The 20,894-nt window shown below is 43.2% G+C and overlaps 1 protein-coding gene across 1 annotated transcript; it reads right to left on the minus strand.

The window, feature by feature from the left end:
- Nucleotides 1–9,709: 9,709 nt before the first annotated feature.
- On the minus strand, nt 9,710–14,291 carry LOC103639133 (SAC3 family protein C). The gene is made up of 8 exons (XM_008661929.4): nt 13,961–14,291; nt 13,667–13,767; nt 11,980–12,201; nt 11,168–11,389; nt 10,961–11,046; nt 10,641–10,737; nt 10,139–10,231; nt 9,710–10,010 (listed from the first exon to the last, which is right to left on the minus strand). The coding sequence occupies exons 1-8, from the start codon at nt 14,172–14,174 to the stop codon at nt 9,849–9,851; spliced, it is 1,197 nt and encodes a 398-aa protein (XP_008660151.1). The 5' UTR covers nt 14,175–14,291; the 3' UTR covers nt 9,710–9,848.
- Nucleotides 14,292–20,894: the final 6,603 nt, after the last annotated feature.

The following is a 20,894-nucleotide window of genomic DNA, read 5'->3' on the forward strand; positions in this document are numbered from 1 at the left end:
TGCCGACCTCTAAGGCACAAGTACAAAACTAAACTTTGGTCGAACGAGTGATCAGAGCAAGAGAAGACAGCAGGAAATCATTTTTTGGACCTTGGATCTTTGAGTTGATTACCTCTAAATCAACCCAAAGATCGGGGGCTTGTGGGGGATAGATATCCCCTGGGTCCACTAAAGAAGTAAAAGGCCTCACGAAAGGCCCAAGGGCCCGATAATTCGTAAGGTCATTCTTTCGTGGGCCTAGGGAAAGACAACCAACAAAGAAGAGAAGACGTGAGACTGGATTAGTGCAGACCCGGACGGCCCACAACGTCGAACGAATGAATCGCAACAGAGACCCGACTTTCCCGCGCTGAAGCCCCCATGCAACGGAGCCATGCGAGGATAAGTCGGCGAGGGTTACGTAGGGATAAACTCAAGAGGTTCACTATCTTTTAGCTACTTGTTGTTATCATATCACATGTACTGCCCCACGGTCGAGTATATAAGGCCTAGGGGGCACCCCTTCAGAACGATCGACCCAGTTCTACTTAGCCACCCACGTAAACTCTCTGCGCCCTCTATCCAGAGAGCCCTCTTGTAACCACACTCATATACTCACCAGGACGTAGGGTGTTACGCACTTCCAAGCGGCCCGAACCTGCAAATCTTGTCCATTGTCCCTCGTGCGATTGGCACGAACCATTTTGCTACAGTCGTCGACACCGTCCTACTCCTAAAAACACCTTGAGGGGCAACCCCAGGTGTGCGGTCGGACCCAAAACACCGACAGGTACGTCCTTCACAACCTTCGTCCAAAAATCATTATCTCTCAAGGGAAATAATGCTTCGAAGGACGAAGGACTTTAACGTTTAACATTCTCTGTGTTGCCTTGTTCTTGACTCATAGCATTTAAGAACAAGTCCCCAACATTGGCGCCCACCTCCGGTGAACCCTTTTCGACCACTTTCGGCAAGCATTGACCTTCGTCATGCCGCCAAAGAAATATTCAGCAATAGGGGCTACCGCTCTGCAGCCGCTGGACCCGAACCAGGAGACCCTTTCTCTTCGGGAGGCCCGAAGCCAGAAGAGGAAAGCCACCAGCCCAACGCCTCAGGAGGACGACTTGGACCAAGAGATCAGGAATATGGAGATGCTTCATCAGCAAGTGCAAAGGAAGAAGGAAAAGATGGCTCGGCTAGCTGACCTGCAAAGGCAGATAGATGAAGCCTCTGAAGAAGTTCGTCATCTTGCTCAAGATGAGCAAAACCGAAGGCCCCAGCACAGAGAGCTTCACCAAGAGGGCTTCGTCAACGAAGATGACTGGTATGAGGATTTCCATCATGGAAATTTTGCCTTTGATGATGCTTCTCCTCTGTCAGCAGAACTGCAGGCTACACCTTGGCCCCCATCTTACAAACCACCTCAGCTCCCCATGTATGACGGACAATCAGATCCGAAGCAATTTCTGATGAGCTACGAAGCAACCATATCTTCATATGGTGGCAATACTGCAGTCATGGCGAAATCCTTCGTCATGACAGTCAAAAATGTTGCACAAACCTGGTACTCCTCTCTTCGGCCAGGAACAATCACATCATGGCAGAAGCTGAAGGACATACTGATCACTAGTTTCCAAGGGTTTCAGACGAAGCTGGTTACTGCTCAAGCTTTGTTCCAGTGCACGCAGGATCACGAGGAATACCTTCAGGCGTATGTCCGAAGGTTCTTGCGTTTGAGGGCACAAGCGCCAACAGTGCCCAATGAGATTGTCATTGAGGCCATGATCAAGGGGCTTCGGCCAGGACCTTTGGCCCAATACTTCGCCAGGAAACCCCCTCAGACCTTGGAAAAATTGCTTCAGAAGATGGATGAATACATCCGCGCTGATAATGACTTTCGTCAAAGAAGGGAGGAAGCTTACAGGTTCTCCGAAATGACCAGGGGCTTCGGAGGGAGAGTCCACCCTAGGCACGTCAGATCAATTCATTCTACTCAGAATGACGACAGGGGAAGTCAGCAACAGAGGCCGCAATATTCCTCCCAGGCTTCGGGGCAGCAATAGAGCTATCCTCGGCCCCCAGCTCCAAGGGGCAGAGGCGCCAGGGGCTTCGAAGGAAGGTTTGGGGATCAGCCCAGGAAAATTTATTGCCTATTCTGCGGTGAGGACAAGGGCCATACTACTAGGATGTGCCATGTCACCATCCAGAAACAGAAAGAGATAGCAGAAGCTGCAGCCCAACAGAGCCAACCGAAGCAAGTTATGCATACTGCTTCGTACCACTCACCGTACATTCCAGAGTATGTGGGTAACCATTCTGCAGCTTCTGTTGCTTCGGCAAGCCAATCTCAGGCATCTTGGCAACAGCTTCCACCTCCACCACCAATACAACGAGGCCAGCAGCCGGAAGGGAGCCAGCACACTCATCAGCAACGAGACTTCAGAGAGGAGTCCGAAGCTCGCACAGTCAACAGTACTGTACCAGAGTCGAAGCACATCTACTAGAAGATATCCTACTACTGAAATAGTTCTTGCATTCGTTATCATTTTTTTAATAAGGAACAATCATTGAAAACCTAAGTTTTTCTTGTCGTTTTCAATTTCTTGTAACAGCTTCGTTTTTGCCATAAGTGAAAATATATCTTATACACAGACTTACAGAATCCAAAAAGTTGCCGAAGTATGAAAACTCGTTCTTAAGAGCTCGTGGCTACAGAAAGTATCTCCGAAGCTACAAAAAAGTCGTTCTACGGAACGCAGCGTAAGTTTGCTGAAGTTACAAAAAGTCGTTCCTAAGGGAGCGCAGCGTAAGTTTTCTGCTCAAAAGTCGTTCTAAAGGGAATGCAGAGCTTACAACGAAAAATAAACGCTGATTCCGCCGAAGTGTAAGGCGAAGCGTGAAAAGTCAACGCGAATACCGCCGAAGTAAAAGGCGAAGAAGCTCCTAAGGGAGGCTTACAGCGAAAAGTCAGCGCTGATACACCGAAAAATAAGCGGTGAAGCCAAAAAATAAACGGCAAAAAGATTGTGTGCTCTACTGTGGGAATGTGTGTGTATCTTCGGCACAAATATCATTTTGCATAGCATAACATCATCACATCATTTGCATGGCATAACATCATACATCATATTGCATCAATGTCACAAGAAGGGGATACAATGTTGATCTTCGGAGATTGTTTCGAAGAAGCAGTGCCAAGGCACAAAATAAGTTTTGAAGAAGTACCGCTTCGTCAACTCTAATATAAAAAGGAGATCTATTGCTTACGAAGCATAATTTTTTCGGAGATTGGATGTTTTTACGAAATATGGATATCCTTCACGAAGCATGAAAAGAAGGGAAGGTGTTTTTTCGCCGAAGGCTAAAAAACGGTATGTATGTAAAGTTTCATGCATCGTAAAGAATTGAGTTACAAGCAGCTTATATATTACATTCAAAATTATAAAAATACTACACACTTTGTTCAGAAAATATTACATTTCAAATGTTTTTACAATAACAGCTATTCTTCTTTTAAAACTGCTTCTGCAGCTTCGTTTAACAGTCAAGAAACAGCTTCATCCAAAATAGCTTCGGCCATTTTAGTGATTTCTTCCTCTCTCTTTGCTTCTGGGTCGGCCGTTGGCTCGAAAGGCTCCAGGGGAGGAGATAGTTCAGCTGCGATACAAAACATAAATAAGTTCGAAGTCACAAAAATAAAACACAAAGTCAAAAGCAATTAAGCAGTACCTATCCGCCTTTCAAGTTCCACAGTTTTCTCAGCTGCCTTCGTCGCTTCTTTTGCATCATGAAAATCTTTTTCACTCTTTTTTATTATCTCGTACGCCATCTCTTGGCCGCCATTCTCCCAGATGTCAGTAAAGAATTTCCCGCCAACTAAGCTTGCTTCGGCCGAGGGGTCTTTTGTATCTTCAATAGATAAGGTAGCTTCAATTTGGGCCAAAGCTTTCACGTGATCACAACCTAATTTCTCCAAAATAGTCACGATTCCCCTGGCACCTGAGAAGGCGCAGACATCCCCGCGACCACTCAAAACTTCTTCAAAGGCTTCAACTTCGTTGCTGATTCAATCAATTGGGCCTTCAGGATCGCCCCTTACGAAGTTGTCCTCGCTAGAGAATGCGCCAACATTGGCGAAGCTAGATTTTATCTTTTGCACACATTCTATGAATTTTTCGTAGCATTTCTCTTTTGAAGACCGAAGTTCTACAACTGTCTTCTCCCAATAATTTTTCCAATAGTTACTGGTGTCTCGGTCAGCTTCGGCAATTGCACACTTTAACTTCGCTTCAGCCAGCTGTTTCTGAAGATCTTCAATTTCGCACTTCTGGGCTTCAGCTTGGGTTTTGGAAGTAGTTTTGTCTTCTTTTATTTTATTTAGCAATGAGTTTAATATTTTATCTTTCTCAAGACCTTCGTTCCTTAGTTCGATTACTTCGGAACGAAGGTTGTTCAAGGCCATGGTACATCCCTCGTCTTTGGCGCTTTTTTGCGCCCTGAGGGCGTTGCTAAGAATAAGGCCCTGAAAAAGGAATACGGTATTAAGTATAAGTAAGTGGAAAATTTTTGCTTTTCAGTAAAATTCAGTTTCTCACCTTTAAGCTATTGTATGCTAAGTTGTCGGCCAATTCATCTTTTGACAGCACCGAGAGCCCGTCCTCTAGTGTCGGGAATCCGAAGCTTTTGCTCATCTCCCGGCAGACAGAAATCTCCTTGCTGTCTGGGGACAATACAAAAAGTCTTCTTCCCCGCTACCATTGAAAATCAATGCCCCCTTTGGATATTTCAATTTTTGGGCATAGAACTGAGCTTCTCGCTTTTCCTTTTCAGTCAATTTTTCCCCGAATCATGTCGTAAAATATAATTGAGAGCTTCAGAAAATGCTTCGGGGGTGGCAGTGGCAGTTTTTTCAGCCAAAATTTGCTCTGCAGCTTCTGTTTCTTTTTCTCTAGTTTCCAAGGATTTCTCCTTGGCGGGCTCTGAAGGCCCAGCTCCGATCTCAGTCTGGCGCTTTGTAGCTTCGGCTTTAGAGGCTGTTGTCTCAATTTGCGTTTTTGGAGCTTCGGCAATTTTCCTCGGAGTAGAGCTTGAAGACTTTATTGTTTCCAGTACATCTAGAACATTAACCATCCTTTTTCTTTTGGGGGTCATTGCTAGACCTTTCTGGGTTTTTGGCACTTCAACTCCTGTCGAAGGACTTAAAATTTCTGATGTTCTTGTCCCTTCAGCTCTCGACTTTTCAATTTTTTCAACCTTCGGCGTTGCAGTCAGATCTTCAGTTTTCTGCGCAAGCGCAGGTTCTTTGGCTTCAGTAGCCGAAGAGGTCTCACCGACAAACTCGGGCACTATGGCCGATTCAATAAAGCGCGGTCGGTGAGTAAGGATCTTCACCTTTTTCCTCTTCGGCGCAGGCTTGCTTGGAGCAACTGAAGCATCATCTTTACCGGAAGTTGCACCTTTTATTTTTTGCCCTCGTAATGGGTAGCAGTAGTCAGGGTACATGAACCCAATAGCATCGAAAACTCTGTTGAGTCTCTTCTTTTTCCGGTTTCCGAAGGCCGCTGATAGTGCATTATCTTCTGTTTTGGAGTACGACCCTAGCAATTCATCACTTGTAGCTTCGACACTCTTCAGCCAATCATCGTCTGGCTCGTCAAACTGGTCTCCAAATCTAAAGGTGTATTTTAGTTGAACCAAACCGCCTTCGTGGGGGTTGTTGATAGTTTCCTTTGGCATCTCCCAGTTGGCTACCAATGGCCATATCCTGTAGGCCACATGCTCTTGAACTAAGTCCCTTGTCCCGATGAAGGAGCAAACTATGTCGAAGGCCTTTCGGCATTCTTCGGCTGCTTCATCAATTTCCACCTTCGGCTTCCGGAGGCCGAAGCGTTGCCAGATAGGGCGCATGATAATCTCCTTAATATCCTCTCGTGCCTTTAAATCATTTTTCACATAGAACCATTCCTTCATCCAACCCCGGGCCATCGCTTCCGGAAGGTCGTCACAGGGCAGCTTGACCCAGAGCGGGCAACAGAGCTATAGCAGCCAAAGTTGTTGTGATACTACTCTTTACCCCAGGGCTTCGTCTCATATAAAAGTTCGTGCATGCTATAGAAACTTTTAGCATTTGGCTCCAAGCCCTGACTCCTCACAGCCCATACGAAGACTCCCATCCTTATAATGGCTTCGGGAGTAATCTGATGAAGAAAAATCTGGAATATCTTCAAAACCTCAACCATGAAACTGCTTAGAGGGAACCGAAGCCCAGCCTTCAAGAAGCTTCGGAAGATCACGACTTCATTTTCTTCGGGAGTAGGACAAGTCTTGTCTCCGTTGTCAGCTCTCACAATAGACATATCCCGAAAATATCTCCCCCTCATATTGTCAAGATGGCTCTGTTTAATAGTTGCTTTTCCAAAAACTGCATGGCTTGGTCGCCAGGGTCGATCTTTGGAGTCTTCCCCGCCGCTTTCCACATCATAACTATCACTATCACCAGTATCTTCAGATAAACCTTCTAAAATCTCCCTTGTAATCTTCTCCGTATTCGTCTTTGCTATTGACTCAAGAAAGCCAAGATTCTTCTCCTCAGAAAGGCTCAGCTTCGTTTCAACAATAGCTTTTTTTACCTTCAGACATCTTCGGAAATGCTAAAAAACTGCTCTCAAAGCCGAAGCTTAAAAAACCTAAAAAGCCAAGCAAATTTTGGTGCGCAAAGAGCTAAAAGTTGAGTAAGCAAGAGCAGATAGCAAGAAAGCGTGTCAGATGTGCTCACGGTGTGCTCTTATTTATACGTTCAGTGCGTTGCAAGTGGGAGGGCCCTGCTTGTCATTGACTGATGCTATTCTAGCAAAGGGAAGGTGTTTTTTCGGACCTTCGGCTTAAGGCCTTCGTCCATATCGCAATCTGAATTTATCATTCTAACAAATTAATATTGCGAGGGGCTACTGCTGGGAGCCTTCGGCTTCCGAAGGTCCTCAAAAATATGATTTAACAATATTTCTGGAGTATGATACATGAACAGGTACCTTCGGACTTAGGTCAAAACTACAGTGTGAAGAAGCACAAAGAATACGAAGGATGGCGCAGAGCCGAAGCTATGCGCAGGGGAGCTTCGGCGTGATAACAGAAAAGGGAACCGACTTAAAGGGGAAAATGCTATTTAGACCCTGATAGATTATTATAGAGTTATTAGCAAATATAAAGGGCATGGGTGTAATTTTACATGGGCTGCGCCTCGTGCCTATAAATAGATGAACAGTGCTCCCGTACTGTTCACGCTGACTTGGCATTTGCTTTTGCGTTACGCTTGTACTTTTACCTTCTTTCAAGCCGAAGGTACTTTTGTAACTTGTTATCATTTCTATTTTTCCTTAATAATAAAATAGAAATGAGTTGATGGTAATAAATAATTGTTTGTATTATCTTTTATATACCATATGTTTCTTTCCTCGTTTATATGTTGCTTTGACGAAGGTACGTCCTTCACAACCTTTGTCCGAAAATCATTATCTCTCAAGGGAAATAATGCTTCGAAGGACGAAGGACTTTAACGTTTAACATTCTCTGTGTTGTCTTGTTCTTGACTCATAGCATTTAAGAACAAGTCCCCAACAGTGACGCGTGGTGATAAAAATCATGGGATCCTAGAATATCGTGTATGTTATTATTGGTAGTTTGAATAATTATTAGTGAACTAGGGTTACTGACATTAAATTTCTTGTTAAATCTTATATAATGAACTATCTTTTTATGGAATCAATGTGCTTTATTGAGATGTTATTAATGTTCACTACATATTTATCATTGTTTATTTTTTATGACAAAGCACAAGATGTTTTTGCACTAACAAAATTATGGAATAACAATTAGTGTTTTTGCATAGCAATATATTTTATCATATTGATTCCGTGTTGAGTGTTACTGCATTCATTATCATAGGCTCAAGTAACATGTTTCTCTTTGGTTTTGGTGCCACACAATAAATCAGACTTGTTGCCATTTTTACTTCGGAAGGTATATGATGTTTCAAAAGAAAAGTGAAAATTGTAGGGCTTCAAAATTGTACAATTTTTTTAGCATATAAGAAACAAAGATTTAGTTTTTTTTGCACCTCTCGTTATCCTAATAATTTTCGCTCAAATGCTCCTAATGTCCGACTATGTTGTTCTCCTTGCTCATTTTGGTTATACTGAAAGCAACATGTAAATAGAGCTTCCAAACTTTCATGTGATATGTAAGTATGAATAATTGAAAGATTAACGTGTGCCTGATTGGATGCCGTCGCATCGCACGAGTATCGTACTAGTAGAAACAGAAGATGCAACTCCTAATATGGCATAAAATTATTCATGACCTTTGACTGATTTACGAAATACGCAACAAGCAACGAGCTGCAACGAAATCAGATCCAGCGTTTATGAATGCCGCGCCGAAAGAAGTATTAACTTATTTCTAATGTTCCACACACACCAAGCTAAAACGGCTACGGAGTTTACATAATTACATCAGTGTCATATTTCGTAGTACATTTCACATACATGACAAAGGGGCTAATATTCGTTCATTTAGTTACCTCGATTAAGTAAAGCTTTGTACAACAAAAAGGGTATGCTAAACAACTCAAGAATAGGCAAAGTGTCTGTGATCAATGTCGTTTTAGTTTGGTAGGATTATGAGCTTTTAACTTAAGACCATAAAATCTAAGACACATGTTGGGATCAGTACCACTTTAGTTCTTATTCGGTTATTCATATCCCATGTGAATTAGATGAGATTAAAAAAAATTATGAAAGATTTTAATTTGTTCGGGATTGAAACCCACCCAATCCACATGGATTGAGAGCAAAACAAACAAGTCGTTAAAGCTTGTTCGTTTTACCGTTAATCCATGTAGATTGGATGATAATGCGTCGGTTTAAATACATAACAAGTCAAAATTTATCTCAATCAATTCCAATACACTGCAATCCACATAGAATTTGAATAACCTTAGGTCTGATTTGGTGACCATAGATTACAGGAGGATCTACGGGGGAGAAATAGCCTTGCTATTCAATATTGAATACTAAGGGGATTCCTCCCCCGTGGATCCCATGATTTTCAATAACCTTAGGTCTGTTCGTTTTATCAAAACCATGTAGATTAGGTGGGATTGAGTCAGTGTAAATCCATAGCAAGATAAAATATATCCCAATCTCACTCAATCTACTTCAATACACATAAAATTGAAATAACTGAACAATATCTTAGGGTTTGTTCATTTTAAAATTAATCCATATAAATTGGATGTGATTGAGTCGTTTTAAATCCATATCAAGTCAAAATCCACATCAATCACTCACAATCCTCTCCAATCCACATGAAATGGAAATAATCGAACAAGGCTTTAAGCCTATTTGTTTTGTACCCAATCCAACATCGTACCCAATCCATATAGATTGGAGGAGATCGGGTGGGATTAAATACCAAACAAGTCAAAACCTTTTCCAATTCTTTTCAATCTCATCTCATCCACATGGGATGAAAATAACCGGACAAGACCTTAGTTTGACAGGATTACACGTTTATAACGTAAGATTCTAGGATCCAAATCGGGATCCTGACAAGCTTTGAAAACACTGCTCGTTCCCATCTTTTATGATTTACCAGCCTGTGGAAAAAGTAAATGCGCAAACGCCGTCCGGCACAAAGAGCCAATGGCCCAGTATGTAAAAGCACACCGGAATGCTAAGCAGTCTGTAAAAACGCATCGAGATAGATATTCAGCCTTTTTCTTGTAACAGTAAGTATTACACATATCATGCGTGACAAACTCTTTCCTGAATCCTGACACATTATACAATCCATTGAAAACCTGAACTACAATGCTATATTAATCTTTCAAACTCCCTTGAGACATAAATGCCATTACTTTGGGGCATGGATGTCGGTAGGTTGAAGCTTGTTTGTTTAGGCACAAAAGCTTTCGTACCTTCGCTCCTGGTGATTTCAAGTCCGCATATTCCACACAGAGATTCCAGCTCCGACTCCTAAACGTTTGCCAATAAAGCTTCAGATAATCGGTTCTGAACCTTTTGAGGTTCAGCAAACAACAACTTCCAAATGCTCATCAGTAGTTGATCAAATGGTTCTACTTTACACTTTACAGTAAGATTACCTCGATCATCAGGATTCCTGATAGATGTTCCAAAGGGTGATGTTGGAGTTTGTAGCCACTATAGTTGAAGTACATTAAGGCTCTAGCTCGGACCTTCAGCAGACAAATGGAAGGAGTTGATACCAATACAAATGATATGTTACAGTTCAGCTTGTGCACAAGGCAAGAATAATATTTTGTTTACCCCCCCCCAATAAAAAAATGGTACAGACTTCGACATAGAACAACTGAACAAGTGTCACTAGCACCAGAAACTTCAGGTAGTAGTTTTTCTATCTGCAAGGATCAAAACACAACTAAAGGTATAACTGGCAATCAAACTAACTTGAAATCTATTATTCCGTTTGCCGCAGAAGAGACATATATTCAGTATCATTTAAGCTTCAATCCCATTTCAAAGATTGTTTCAAATAACAATCATGCTTGTAAGAAGAACAGGCTAAACACCCAATATAGAAGGACAATGTTATGCCTTCAACTGAAAATTTCACCATGGACTCACCTCGTTGAGAAAAGGTTCTACAAGGCGCAACTGAAGATCGGTTGCTTCAGCTGCTACCATGCAAAAGAAACGCTTGAAGTTTCCTAGGCGATAGCATCTACATAAGATATATACAATTATCTAAGATTTAAAACAACATGGCTCAGCACTGAAGTAGCCAACTATGAATCAACAATAAGTACTTATGACCAAATCATACAAGTGGTCAGGCATAGAGAAAATGAAAACACATATAGACTCTGGGCTTAACTATGTGAACAGAAACAGGAGCATGCAAAGAATGAAGGTTCATGTTGGCAATCAATTCGTCTAGATGTTACCTTAATAAAGATCTAGCAAATATCATTTCCTTTGACCGTCTGACTGGAGTAGCCAATTGACCATACCACAAAGAGAGTGAATCTATCTGAAGATAAATAGAAAGTTAATTTTGGATACAAGTTGGAGTAAGGTAAAGCATAAAGCTCTTGAAAAGGATTAAGAACAAATTTGAACATGGAAGAAGTGAGAAAGGGAAAACAAATTACCATTTTGTGTATCTTGCATCCCAAATGTAGAAGCACATAGAAGGAATAATACTCAGCCTCCTTTTTGCTGTGTGAATCACACTTATGAAGTACATGATACATATCATACAGAGAAAGCAGGCATTTTGTTAGCTGCTCCATGTTTAGGTAACAAAGGGAAGATGCAGCTGAATCCTGGCAAGACGTGGAAAGTCTTTGATGGGACCTGATATGAAATGTTACCTGGGATGTAGGCAGGCATTAGATAAAGCTTAAATAAGGCTTTAATCCGTACCTACTTCTACAATATTTTTGTCTATATGAATTGCAGCTGCAGTAGTCCAAACAGCTGGCTTTAATCTGAAACGAGTATGCCAGTAACATAACAAAAAGTGACAGTGCCAAACAAATAAAAGACACCTAATGGATAAAAACGGATGGCTAAAATGCATGACAGAAGCTCGCACTAATAAAACAGTAGTTCAGAAAGAAACATAATTTCCCTCCCGAATTGGAAACAAAAGAGTGTCTAAACAAAGATTTGAGAATATCTAGTTGCACTATCTGATACCATATGCATAGAGTGATCATCTGCCAACGTTTTTAAAAATACTGCAACATTTCTTGAAGGAGAAAAACGAAAATGAAGAATGTTTGTAGAGTACAGAAAATCTACCTTAAACTAAATGAAAGATGGATTTTGAATCAAGAAAAACTTCCATCTGATCCCACTAAACTTAGCTTCAAGGGTCATCAGACGAAATAAAACAGAACAATCTAGTATCATAAAACATGTTCATGCAATAAAGGGAGCTCACAAGATAGGAACATACCGCATCCTCATATATTTGAACTGCTTGATCATTCACTATATTCTGCATACTTAAGTCTTGTCTTATAGATCTCGTCCTATCGAAGATGAAATCATGTATTGTCTCAAATGGATGCTCTGAAGAATCCAGTAAATGCAAAAGATAATCCATTGTTTCTTGTAAAACTGGCAAAGGACGTATATCTGATGCCAGTACATTAGTGGAAGATATAGTTCTGCAAAACTAGCAGGAAACCAGGGGTTAGTAAAAATAAAAATGAACTCCACTGAATACTTATTAGTTATATTGTTCTTTTATAATGTAGACAAAGTCCACACAGTCACTCAGACAACAGAAAAGCATAAACTGCAACCTGAAACGATGTTTTCAGATGGTAGATCAGCTATACCATGTGGTTGACAAATGGAACGATAACATTAACACGGTTTGCAATTTTCTAGCCATAACTGGTGGTATGCATTTTTTGACTCCCAATTCATGGCAGCATGAGAATTGAGAAGTCATTTTGAATCAACACAAAACTAATAACTCTTGCAATATCCATATTATTACTTAACATTTATAATTCAGCAGTTAGTAAGAACCACACCGATGTAGAATATGAATATGAGCTTCTATAAGCTCATCATTTTTGGAGATAAAACTGTCATGTGGGGCCAAGCCTACTCACGGTGGCGGCGCGCCGGAGACATCCGCAGGGCTGCAGAGGGCGCGGTCACCACGCATGCAGCACAGGCAGTTCAGGATAGAGGCTAGATGGCAGCTAGTCCTTAGATTTAGGAGCAATTAGCTCGGAGTTTGTTTAGCCGGTTGGCTTAGTCCTTAGATTTAGGAGCAATTATCTCTGAGTTTGTTTAGCCGGTAGACTTATATTAGCTTGTAATCGGGACACCAGAAATCAAGAAAGAACTATTCCCTAATCTCCCTTCCTCTTCTCCAGCCAACCGGGTGTGCTGAGGGGCAAAACCTCGCCTCCCCCAACCACGGATCGTGGCTACGAACTCCGGAGCCGATGTCCAGCTACCCTAGGGCCTAACGCCCTTGACAAAAACATATGTGTCTCTAATGATCTGCTAGGCTGCTCCACTGCTACAGAAAAGCTCTTTGATCATTTACCATCACCTACTATCAAACACATTCTTCTTTCTCTGAAAGTCTGATGGCAAATTAAGTTAAGCAGAATTCTTTTACAAAGGCCTATCCTTTGCTGATCTTCCATTTGAGCTTTTCAGGCACACAGGATTGTCTCCTATCTGATAAGTTGAAAAAGAGGGAATCCCAAAGCAAAAGGAAATGCTAGCCTAACTAATATATGTAGGACCATTTGCATATGAAGGCAGGTGCTGTCATGGGTGGCATATGCAATGCAACAAAAGTTGGCAACTAACGTAAAGAGTTCACCAGTTGCAGCCACGGTTCCTAACGCATGGATCTCCCTGTGAGAAAAAAGTTGACAATTCCATCAACAATAGCATCCAACGCCATAAATCCACAGAGAGCAGAGCTAACCTAACTAACACACGGAAAAGCCAAGCTGGTTAGGCCATTTGCATCGGGGGAAGATTACAAGCAGTCAAGCATATACGGGCAGAAGGACAAGCAAGAAAGAGTTAACCTTACACATTAGCATGAATAGACGCAGGGCCAACAGGAAAAGGGTATAAGCATGAGCGAATAGATGACTCACTTTCTTGACGGCGAGGGAGAGAGACGTGCGCGCGGGGTCGCCGTCCACCCGCTCAAGCACAGCCAGGTCCCTCAGCCGCTCTCTCTGCGCTCGTTCCCTCGCTGCAACGGAAAACACGGCAGCCATAAGCCCAAGCACCGACAAGGCGACAATTGATCCAACTGAGCTGCAGCTCGCGCAATTTGGTCGAACAGGTGGTGCGCGTTGGCGCCACGGCAACACCAACCCGGCTGCCGGCTGGTTTCATCGCCTTCGCCGAACAGAGGCTGGCGCCCATGTGAGCGGAGGGGTTACCTGGACACATGTCGGGGCAGGTGCCCATGATCGGCGCTGCGTCGTCGACAGGAACGGCCGGGGTCAGAGACGGGACGGGGTTGAGCGCCGCAGGGGAGGCGGTGGAGGAAGGTGGTGATGGGGAGGGGCGGCCGCCGCCGCGTCCGCGTCCTCGCCAGCCTCGGCCGCGGTAGGAACTCCGGCCACGGTGGCTCGCCTCGCCGCGGCGATCCATGGCTAACTGGCTCTCGAGGCCCTGGCCTGCTGGGGAGGTACTTCGCAAATGGCCGAAGAAGCCAGCTGGAGTAGCGGCTCAGTCAACTGTTTAAACTGCCTCGTGGTCACTTTTTGCAATGCAGTCTCTCTGAAGGAATTATACGAAGGGAGATGTTTGTAAAGGATTTGTTTCTATCATATCGTTGGATTTGCAGGAAACATGAATAGTGTTCCATATCAATTATTCGGCACATCTCTTGGACATAATAGTGTTCACTATCTCTGATTACGTATCGTCCGACTAATCGTGATTAGTCGCGATTAGTCGGTCTGATCGGTTGTTAGTGCTCGATAAGAGGTAACGATTCGATCAGGGTAGTTGATCGTCCTTATCGTCCGCCTAATCGCGATTTATAGCGATTAATCACCGTGTTGAGCGATCAGTCGATAAGCCTGGTAGTCCAAAAGCCATTTTAGGCTTAAATGTTGTCTCGAGGAGGCCAAGGACGTCCAATCCCTTCTTGAGCAGTCAGCCAGTCCTTTAAATGTTGTCTGGGAGGCCAAAAGCCATTTTAGACGTGAGTAGTCAGTAGCAACAACAACCTTCTCCGCCAATTTAGTCGCGAAAACAGCAACTGAGCAGTCCAACTGAAGATGAGCAGCTCTTCTGAAGGTATGGATGTTGTGTTGCTTTTGCCTATTCTTCACTCTTTGTTCTCTGCTCTCTCCCCCCTCTGTTCTTCATTCCTCTTTGTTCAGCAAGGTCTGGACTCTGGAGGCAGAGCTGCTATTAAGATGTTTGACGTCGCAGATATGCATGGACATCATGGTGATGGACGTCGTGCTATTGCTGTTCAAGTCATCTTCTCGTAGTCCCAAATTGCTCGAGGGAAGGCGTCCTCTGTGGTTGAACGGCAGCACAAACCATGTTCCGTCGGCGTCGTCAACTGCTGCAGACTCAAGCACGCTTGCTGACAAGGCAATAGTAGGTCTGCCTTCAGACCTTGCTCAACAAGCTAACGATTCGAAGCAGAAGGCTAAGTCACAAGACCTGGCTGGAAGTTCGGTTGGTGGCATGATCCGTCTAAGAAGGAGTTCGTGCAATGTATCTTTTGCATGAAAGTGGTGCCCTCTAGAATAAAGAGGTTCAAACAGCACCTCGTCGGCGGATTGGGCGATACGATGAAGTGTGCAAGGGTCCCAGAGGTTGTTTCAAAGGACATGCGAGCTTATCTTAAGAAGAACACAAGGTCTGCACTTGTTTTGGATGACGATGAAGGTATAGAAGGAGAAGACGATGCTCCTTTGTTGTCTCTGCTCCTCCGAAGCCAACTACTCAAAAAGGTAGAAAATCAGTAGCTGCCATGCTTTGCAAGAGCCCAGAAGAAGTGATTGCTGAACGACACAACAACAAAGCTTCCCAGTCCACTCTAGAGCACTGCACGAAGATAGGGAAGGAGGCCCAACAAATTGTTGATGACTACGTTGTCGATTTCTTGTACGAGAACAATATTCCACCGAACGTGGTCAACTCAAGAAGCTGGGAGATCATGTTGGAGTCGATAGGGCAGTATGGCCCTAGCTATCGTGGCCTATCGTACCACGACATTAGGGTTCTGTGGCTTGAAAGGGCTGTCGAGAGGACATCATCGCTGACGGCAAAGCATGAAGAATCGTGGAAGGAGTATGGCTGCTCATTGATGTCAGATTCATGGACAGATGTTAGAGGACATCATCTAATCAACTTTTTGGCAAACAGTCCAGCAGGGACACACTTTTTGTGCTCTATTGATGCATCAAGTGAGATAGCTAATGCCAACATGTATTTGCTAGAAAAATCAGATTGAAAAAATTGACAGAGAAAATGTAGTGCAAGTAGTAACTGACAATGGAACAAACTTCAAAGCTGCTAGGAGGCTTCTTATGGAGAGGATTCCATATTTGTTTTGGACACCGTGTGCTGCCCATTGTTTGGATTTGCTGCTGGAGGACATTGAGAAGATTAAGTACTTCAAAACTTGCATCAACCAAGCAAAGAGGGTGTGTCGGTTCCTATACAAACATGGGAGGTTGTACAACCTTATGAGACAAATGATTGGAGGTGACCTTGTTAGGCCCGATATTACTAGGTTTGCCACGTTTTTTCTCACCCTGGCTAGCATGCTCAAGCATAAGAATGGTTTGAAGAGTGTGTTTATTAGTAACGAATGGCAACAAAGCAAGTTCTCCACCACTCAAGAAGGCATCCAAGCTGAAAATATTATCCTCTCTACAGAGTTTTGGAATAGTGTTGAGTTCTGTCTACGAGCTTCTCAACCAATTCTCATTGCCCTAAGGATTGTTGATGGTGATGAGACACCTGTTGCTCCGGAGATTATGGCAGCTATGGATAAAGCAAAAGCCACCATCAAAGAGGCATTAAAAAATAAGCGCAAATTACTTGCAGAAGTAATCTCATGTTTTGACAAAAGGTGGGAAAGTCAAATGGAGCAGAAGTTGTACGGGGCAGCCCTATTTTTGAATCCAGGCAAATTCTTTGACATAAGGGAAAAAGATAGGAGGCACGCTGCAAGGCTAAGATCCACGTTTAACGATGTTATTTGGAAGATGATCAGTAATGAAGATGAGCAAACAAAGATTACTAAGCAAGCAGATGACCATGAAAGGTCCGAAGGGGAATGCTTCTCGAAGGCTGGAGCAATAAGAGATAGGGAAAAAATCCCTGTAAGTTTATTTCTAAATTCTCTTTGTATTAACTGAAATATGATGTTTATGTGTTTGCGGCTAAACTTACAATGTTTGTCTACTTCAGTGTTATGGTGGGGTGCATATGGAGGGTTTGCTTTTGAACTAAAAACCCTTGCAAAAAGAGTTATAAGCCTTTGTTGCTCGGCCTCTGGCTGTGAGAGAAACTGGAGTGAATTTTCAGAAGTAAGTGTCTCTACTTTGTTTTTGTTCAATGTTCATATGCAGTAATTGAAATATTATGTAAGTGTTTGATGACTTCTTGAATTTGCATGTGTAGATCCACACCAAGAAGAGGAACCTGCTAGAGCATCAAAGGTTATGCAAGTTGGTCTATGTGAGCTACAACAAGAAGATGAACAACAGATTTACAAAGATAAGAGAGCAAGGTTCAAAGGGAAAGAAAAGCAACCCACACTAGTGCTTGAAGAGCTTTTGTGGGAAAATGAGTGGGTTCAGGAGTCTGAAGAAGGTGATGAGCTTTAGAGTGCAGTAGATGAAGTTTTAGGTGCAACTCAAGCTACCCAGGGCAGAAACTTGCCTAGGGAAGCAATTACATGTGGTGGGAGGACCTACTCCGAGACCTATGTTAGGAGTAGGAAATGCCAAAAAGTTACAGTGGCTTAGGACTTGCAGCAAGGAGATGGCAGTGGCAGTGACAATGACAGTCACAACGAAAATGATCATTGAGAGCCAACTCAAAATGACCAAGATGCTGCAGAAAAAGTGATTGATGATGAAGATGAATCTGGAGCTGCTGGTGATCAATTCAAGCTGGATGATGATCTCATATAGGTGTTGCCTTCTTGGACCTTAGTCATAGTCTACTAATCTACTGGTCTGGTAAGTTGTAGACTTGTAGTTTCATAGTCTTATATAAATAATAAACTTGTTGTTGTGTTGTTATGGACTATTTGAGTATTTATACTGCTGCAAGCCTCTGTGCTATATAATTATATATCTATATATAGTGTTATATATGACTATATGTCTATATATATCATATATGTCCTGGAATACATAGGACGACCAGGGGGATGATTAGGGTCGATCAGGGGCGACTAATCGCCCTGATCGATGCCTAATCGCGACTAATCACCTGATCGCCTAGTGGCTTCGATCAGGCGATCAGGCAATCTAAAAACTATGTTCACTATACATGTTCAACTGGGTGTGCCAGACCAGCCTAACACAGAACATACGTCATCGTCGTACCCATCGTACCCAGGCAACGACATGATGAGGACACAGACGGACCTGGCATGTGAGTCGTTACTGTCCAAGCACGGCACGCCAACTGATACACAGGCCAGACCAAACGCACTGCCAGCTCGTTAATGACGTGCCGGGCTCATGCCCCAGAAACCAAATGTCCACATATTCAAATATATTCAAGACATTCAAATATAACATAAATTTACAATAAATTATTTCCATTTTCATGACATGATCTCCATTTACATCAAAACTTAACAGAAATTCAATCTATTCATCCACTAGTGACCAAACATTCAAACCAACACATAACAAGCCAACAATATAGTCTCCAAAAAATTTGGAGCATTAGTGCAATGCTACTTCATTAAAAACCTTCCTAGGTAAAAACTCACATCGTGTGAGAAAACTCTAAGAAGGAAAAGAGTACAACCAACTATTCACAGTCCACAATCCATATTCATAAGTACATTGCAGACAATAAGAATAGATAGAAAGAGAGAATAAGTTCAAAGTTGTTTGCTTCATGAACTATGTGGTCATGCTTCCTTCCTCCTCTCTCCTTCTTGTTCCTTTCTATTTCTCATTGGTGATACTCGTTGATCATCATCTAGGTACATAACTTCAAAGGTTGCTTCAAGGACCTTGGTTTCCTTCTCCATAATATGCTTCTTGTGTTGGTCAGCCAACTCCCAATCCTTGATACAGGGAGCACCTCCACCATGTTTGTTAACCGTCATTGCGTCTCCTTGAGCACCATGCTAGTTAGACTAAAAGTAGATTTTGAAAATATATGCAAACATGGACAATCATAACATCTTTAGCAAGTATAGAAAGAACTAGATAAGTTTGATTGTAGCATTGCCACTAGCTAAGAATGTTGAAATTAGGTCTAAACTTAGTTTCAGTGTCACTATAAAAGTAAGAAGTTAGCTCACATAGACCAGATGAGTTAGCTGTACAAGTTGTACTTGCACTAGATTTAGTAGACAAAGTTATTATTGCAGTGAATACAAATTGCAGACACTCTTACCTTCTTACCTCCCTGCATTGCAATCACCTCTTCAATGTACAACCATACCTTTGAGGTGGGACCCCTCCTCCTAGAGCGCTTATCAGGGACAGGGGCAAAGGTGCTTGCTTCGACCGTCAGGCTTGTGGAGCTCGTGTGTGTCTCTGTCCCCGTTGTTCTCATCCTTGTCTCCGCACCGGCGCCATCAACATCGATGGCACCAGCTATAGTGCTACTAAGGAGGAGGCACCGAGCCTCATCTGCCTCGTTCTATGCTTCAAGTCGCCACTCCTTGACCACGACATCTAGACATAACTCCTCGTCGTCCGAATCACCGTCCATGTCCATGGACATTGCCACTGCCTCGGTCGGCTTCTTCAGCTCCTCATGGCGCGCTGCGCACAATCGCTATGGAAGCTACTCCATAAGCCAACGACCTACAACAAATAGAAAAGACAAGAAGACAGTGAGAGAGAGACCGAGAGGCCAAGAGATCTACAACTAATCGACTAAGCAGTATGGAGGAGACGAAAGCTCACATGTGCAACCAGAGCACCACATCCATCGATGGGGGGAGAGGAGCGAGCTTGGCACACAACGTCAACAGATCGAGGGTTAGGGTTAAGATTTCATGACCAAGCGAGAGAGGAAGAGATGGAGAGAGTTCCAAATCACGGAGAGGACGAAGCGAGAGAGGGATAGGAGAGGAAGATTAGCGAGGGTGGCTCGATGACATTCACTGCTAGCACGAGAGGCGAGGGCATGCGGCAAAATGCATGGGAGTCAAGAGGCGGAGAGGCCGAGAGAGGAGAGGAAGATTCAAGAGACTAGGGTTATGCCAGGTTGGAGGATGGGGACAATGCGACGGGGGATGGGGGTGTAACACCCTTTTGTCGAGCCTTAGAAGGGTCGGGCGACTTAATGGGTCAGGCCCATGCCTGCATCGTGGGTCAGGCCAGCCGCCCAAGCACGGCACAGGCACCAGGCCAGGCTGGCATGGGCACGGTGGCCTGTGTGCCGTGCCAGGACCACGAGCTGCACCACAGGCCGACCCACTATGGACATGTATAGTGTTCACTCCTTTGCATGTCGATTCTAAGGGACTAAAAGTTCCTTTTGCCTGAGAACAGGATCTGGATGTCGCTTAGAGGGGGGTGAATAGGCGAATAAAAATACCACTTGAAAATTAGAAATTCTTACTCTACTCGGAGACTGGATCGCAGTGGAATAAAAGACCCTTCGAGTAGGTCGCAATGAAATTGAAGTTCTTGTCTCAAAATACCCTGCACTTCACAGATAGCTTATACCATAGATAAGTATTGAAGTGCAAGTATAAAAGTAATAAAGACAAAGAGATAGCACAAATCATAGAGTAGAGCACACAGGCACATGGATTTATACTGAGGTTCGACCAAGCCTAAAATGCTTGCCTAGTCCTCGTTGGAGTTAGCCACACCTTGGCTTGGAGTCTATTTTAACTCCTTCCTTTGTTTGATTAGATCTGTCAATGCGACTGATAGAGCCTTCCACTATGTTGATGACTGTTACAACAATGTCGCGGCTGCTTACTGAAAGGGAAATGTGCCCTTGGGCCGTTTCTAAGTATTTTGGTGATTAAGTGACCAACACAAATGGTTATGTGTTAAACTATGCCAAATGGTGGATAAAGTACAAATCAATACAAAGTTATGATTCTAGACTTAGTACATTGGTTTTTGTGTACTAACATACTTGTCTAAGTGCTAGAATCAGAGAAAAGACAAATGG

The sequence above is a fragment of the Zea mays genome, chromosome 9 (genome assembly GCF_902167145.1).
Source record: "Zea mays cultivar B73 chromosome 9, Zm-B73-REFERENCE-NAM-5.0, whole genome shotgun sequence".
In the NCBI taxonomy this organism is placed as follows: Eukaryota; Viridiplantae; Streptophyta; class Magnoliopsida; order Poales; family Poaceae; genus Zea; species Zea mays.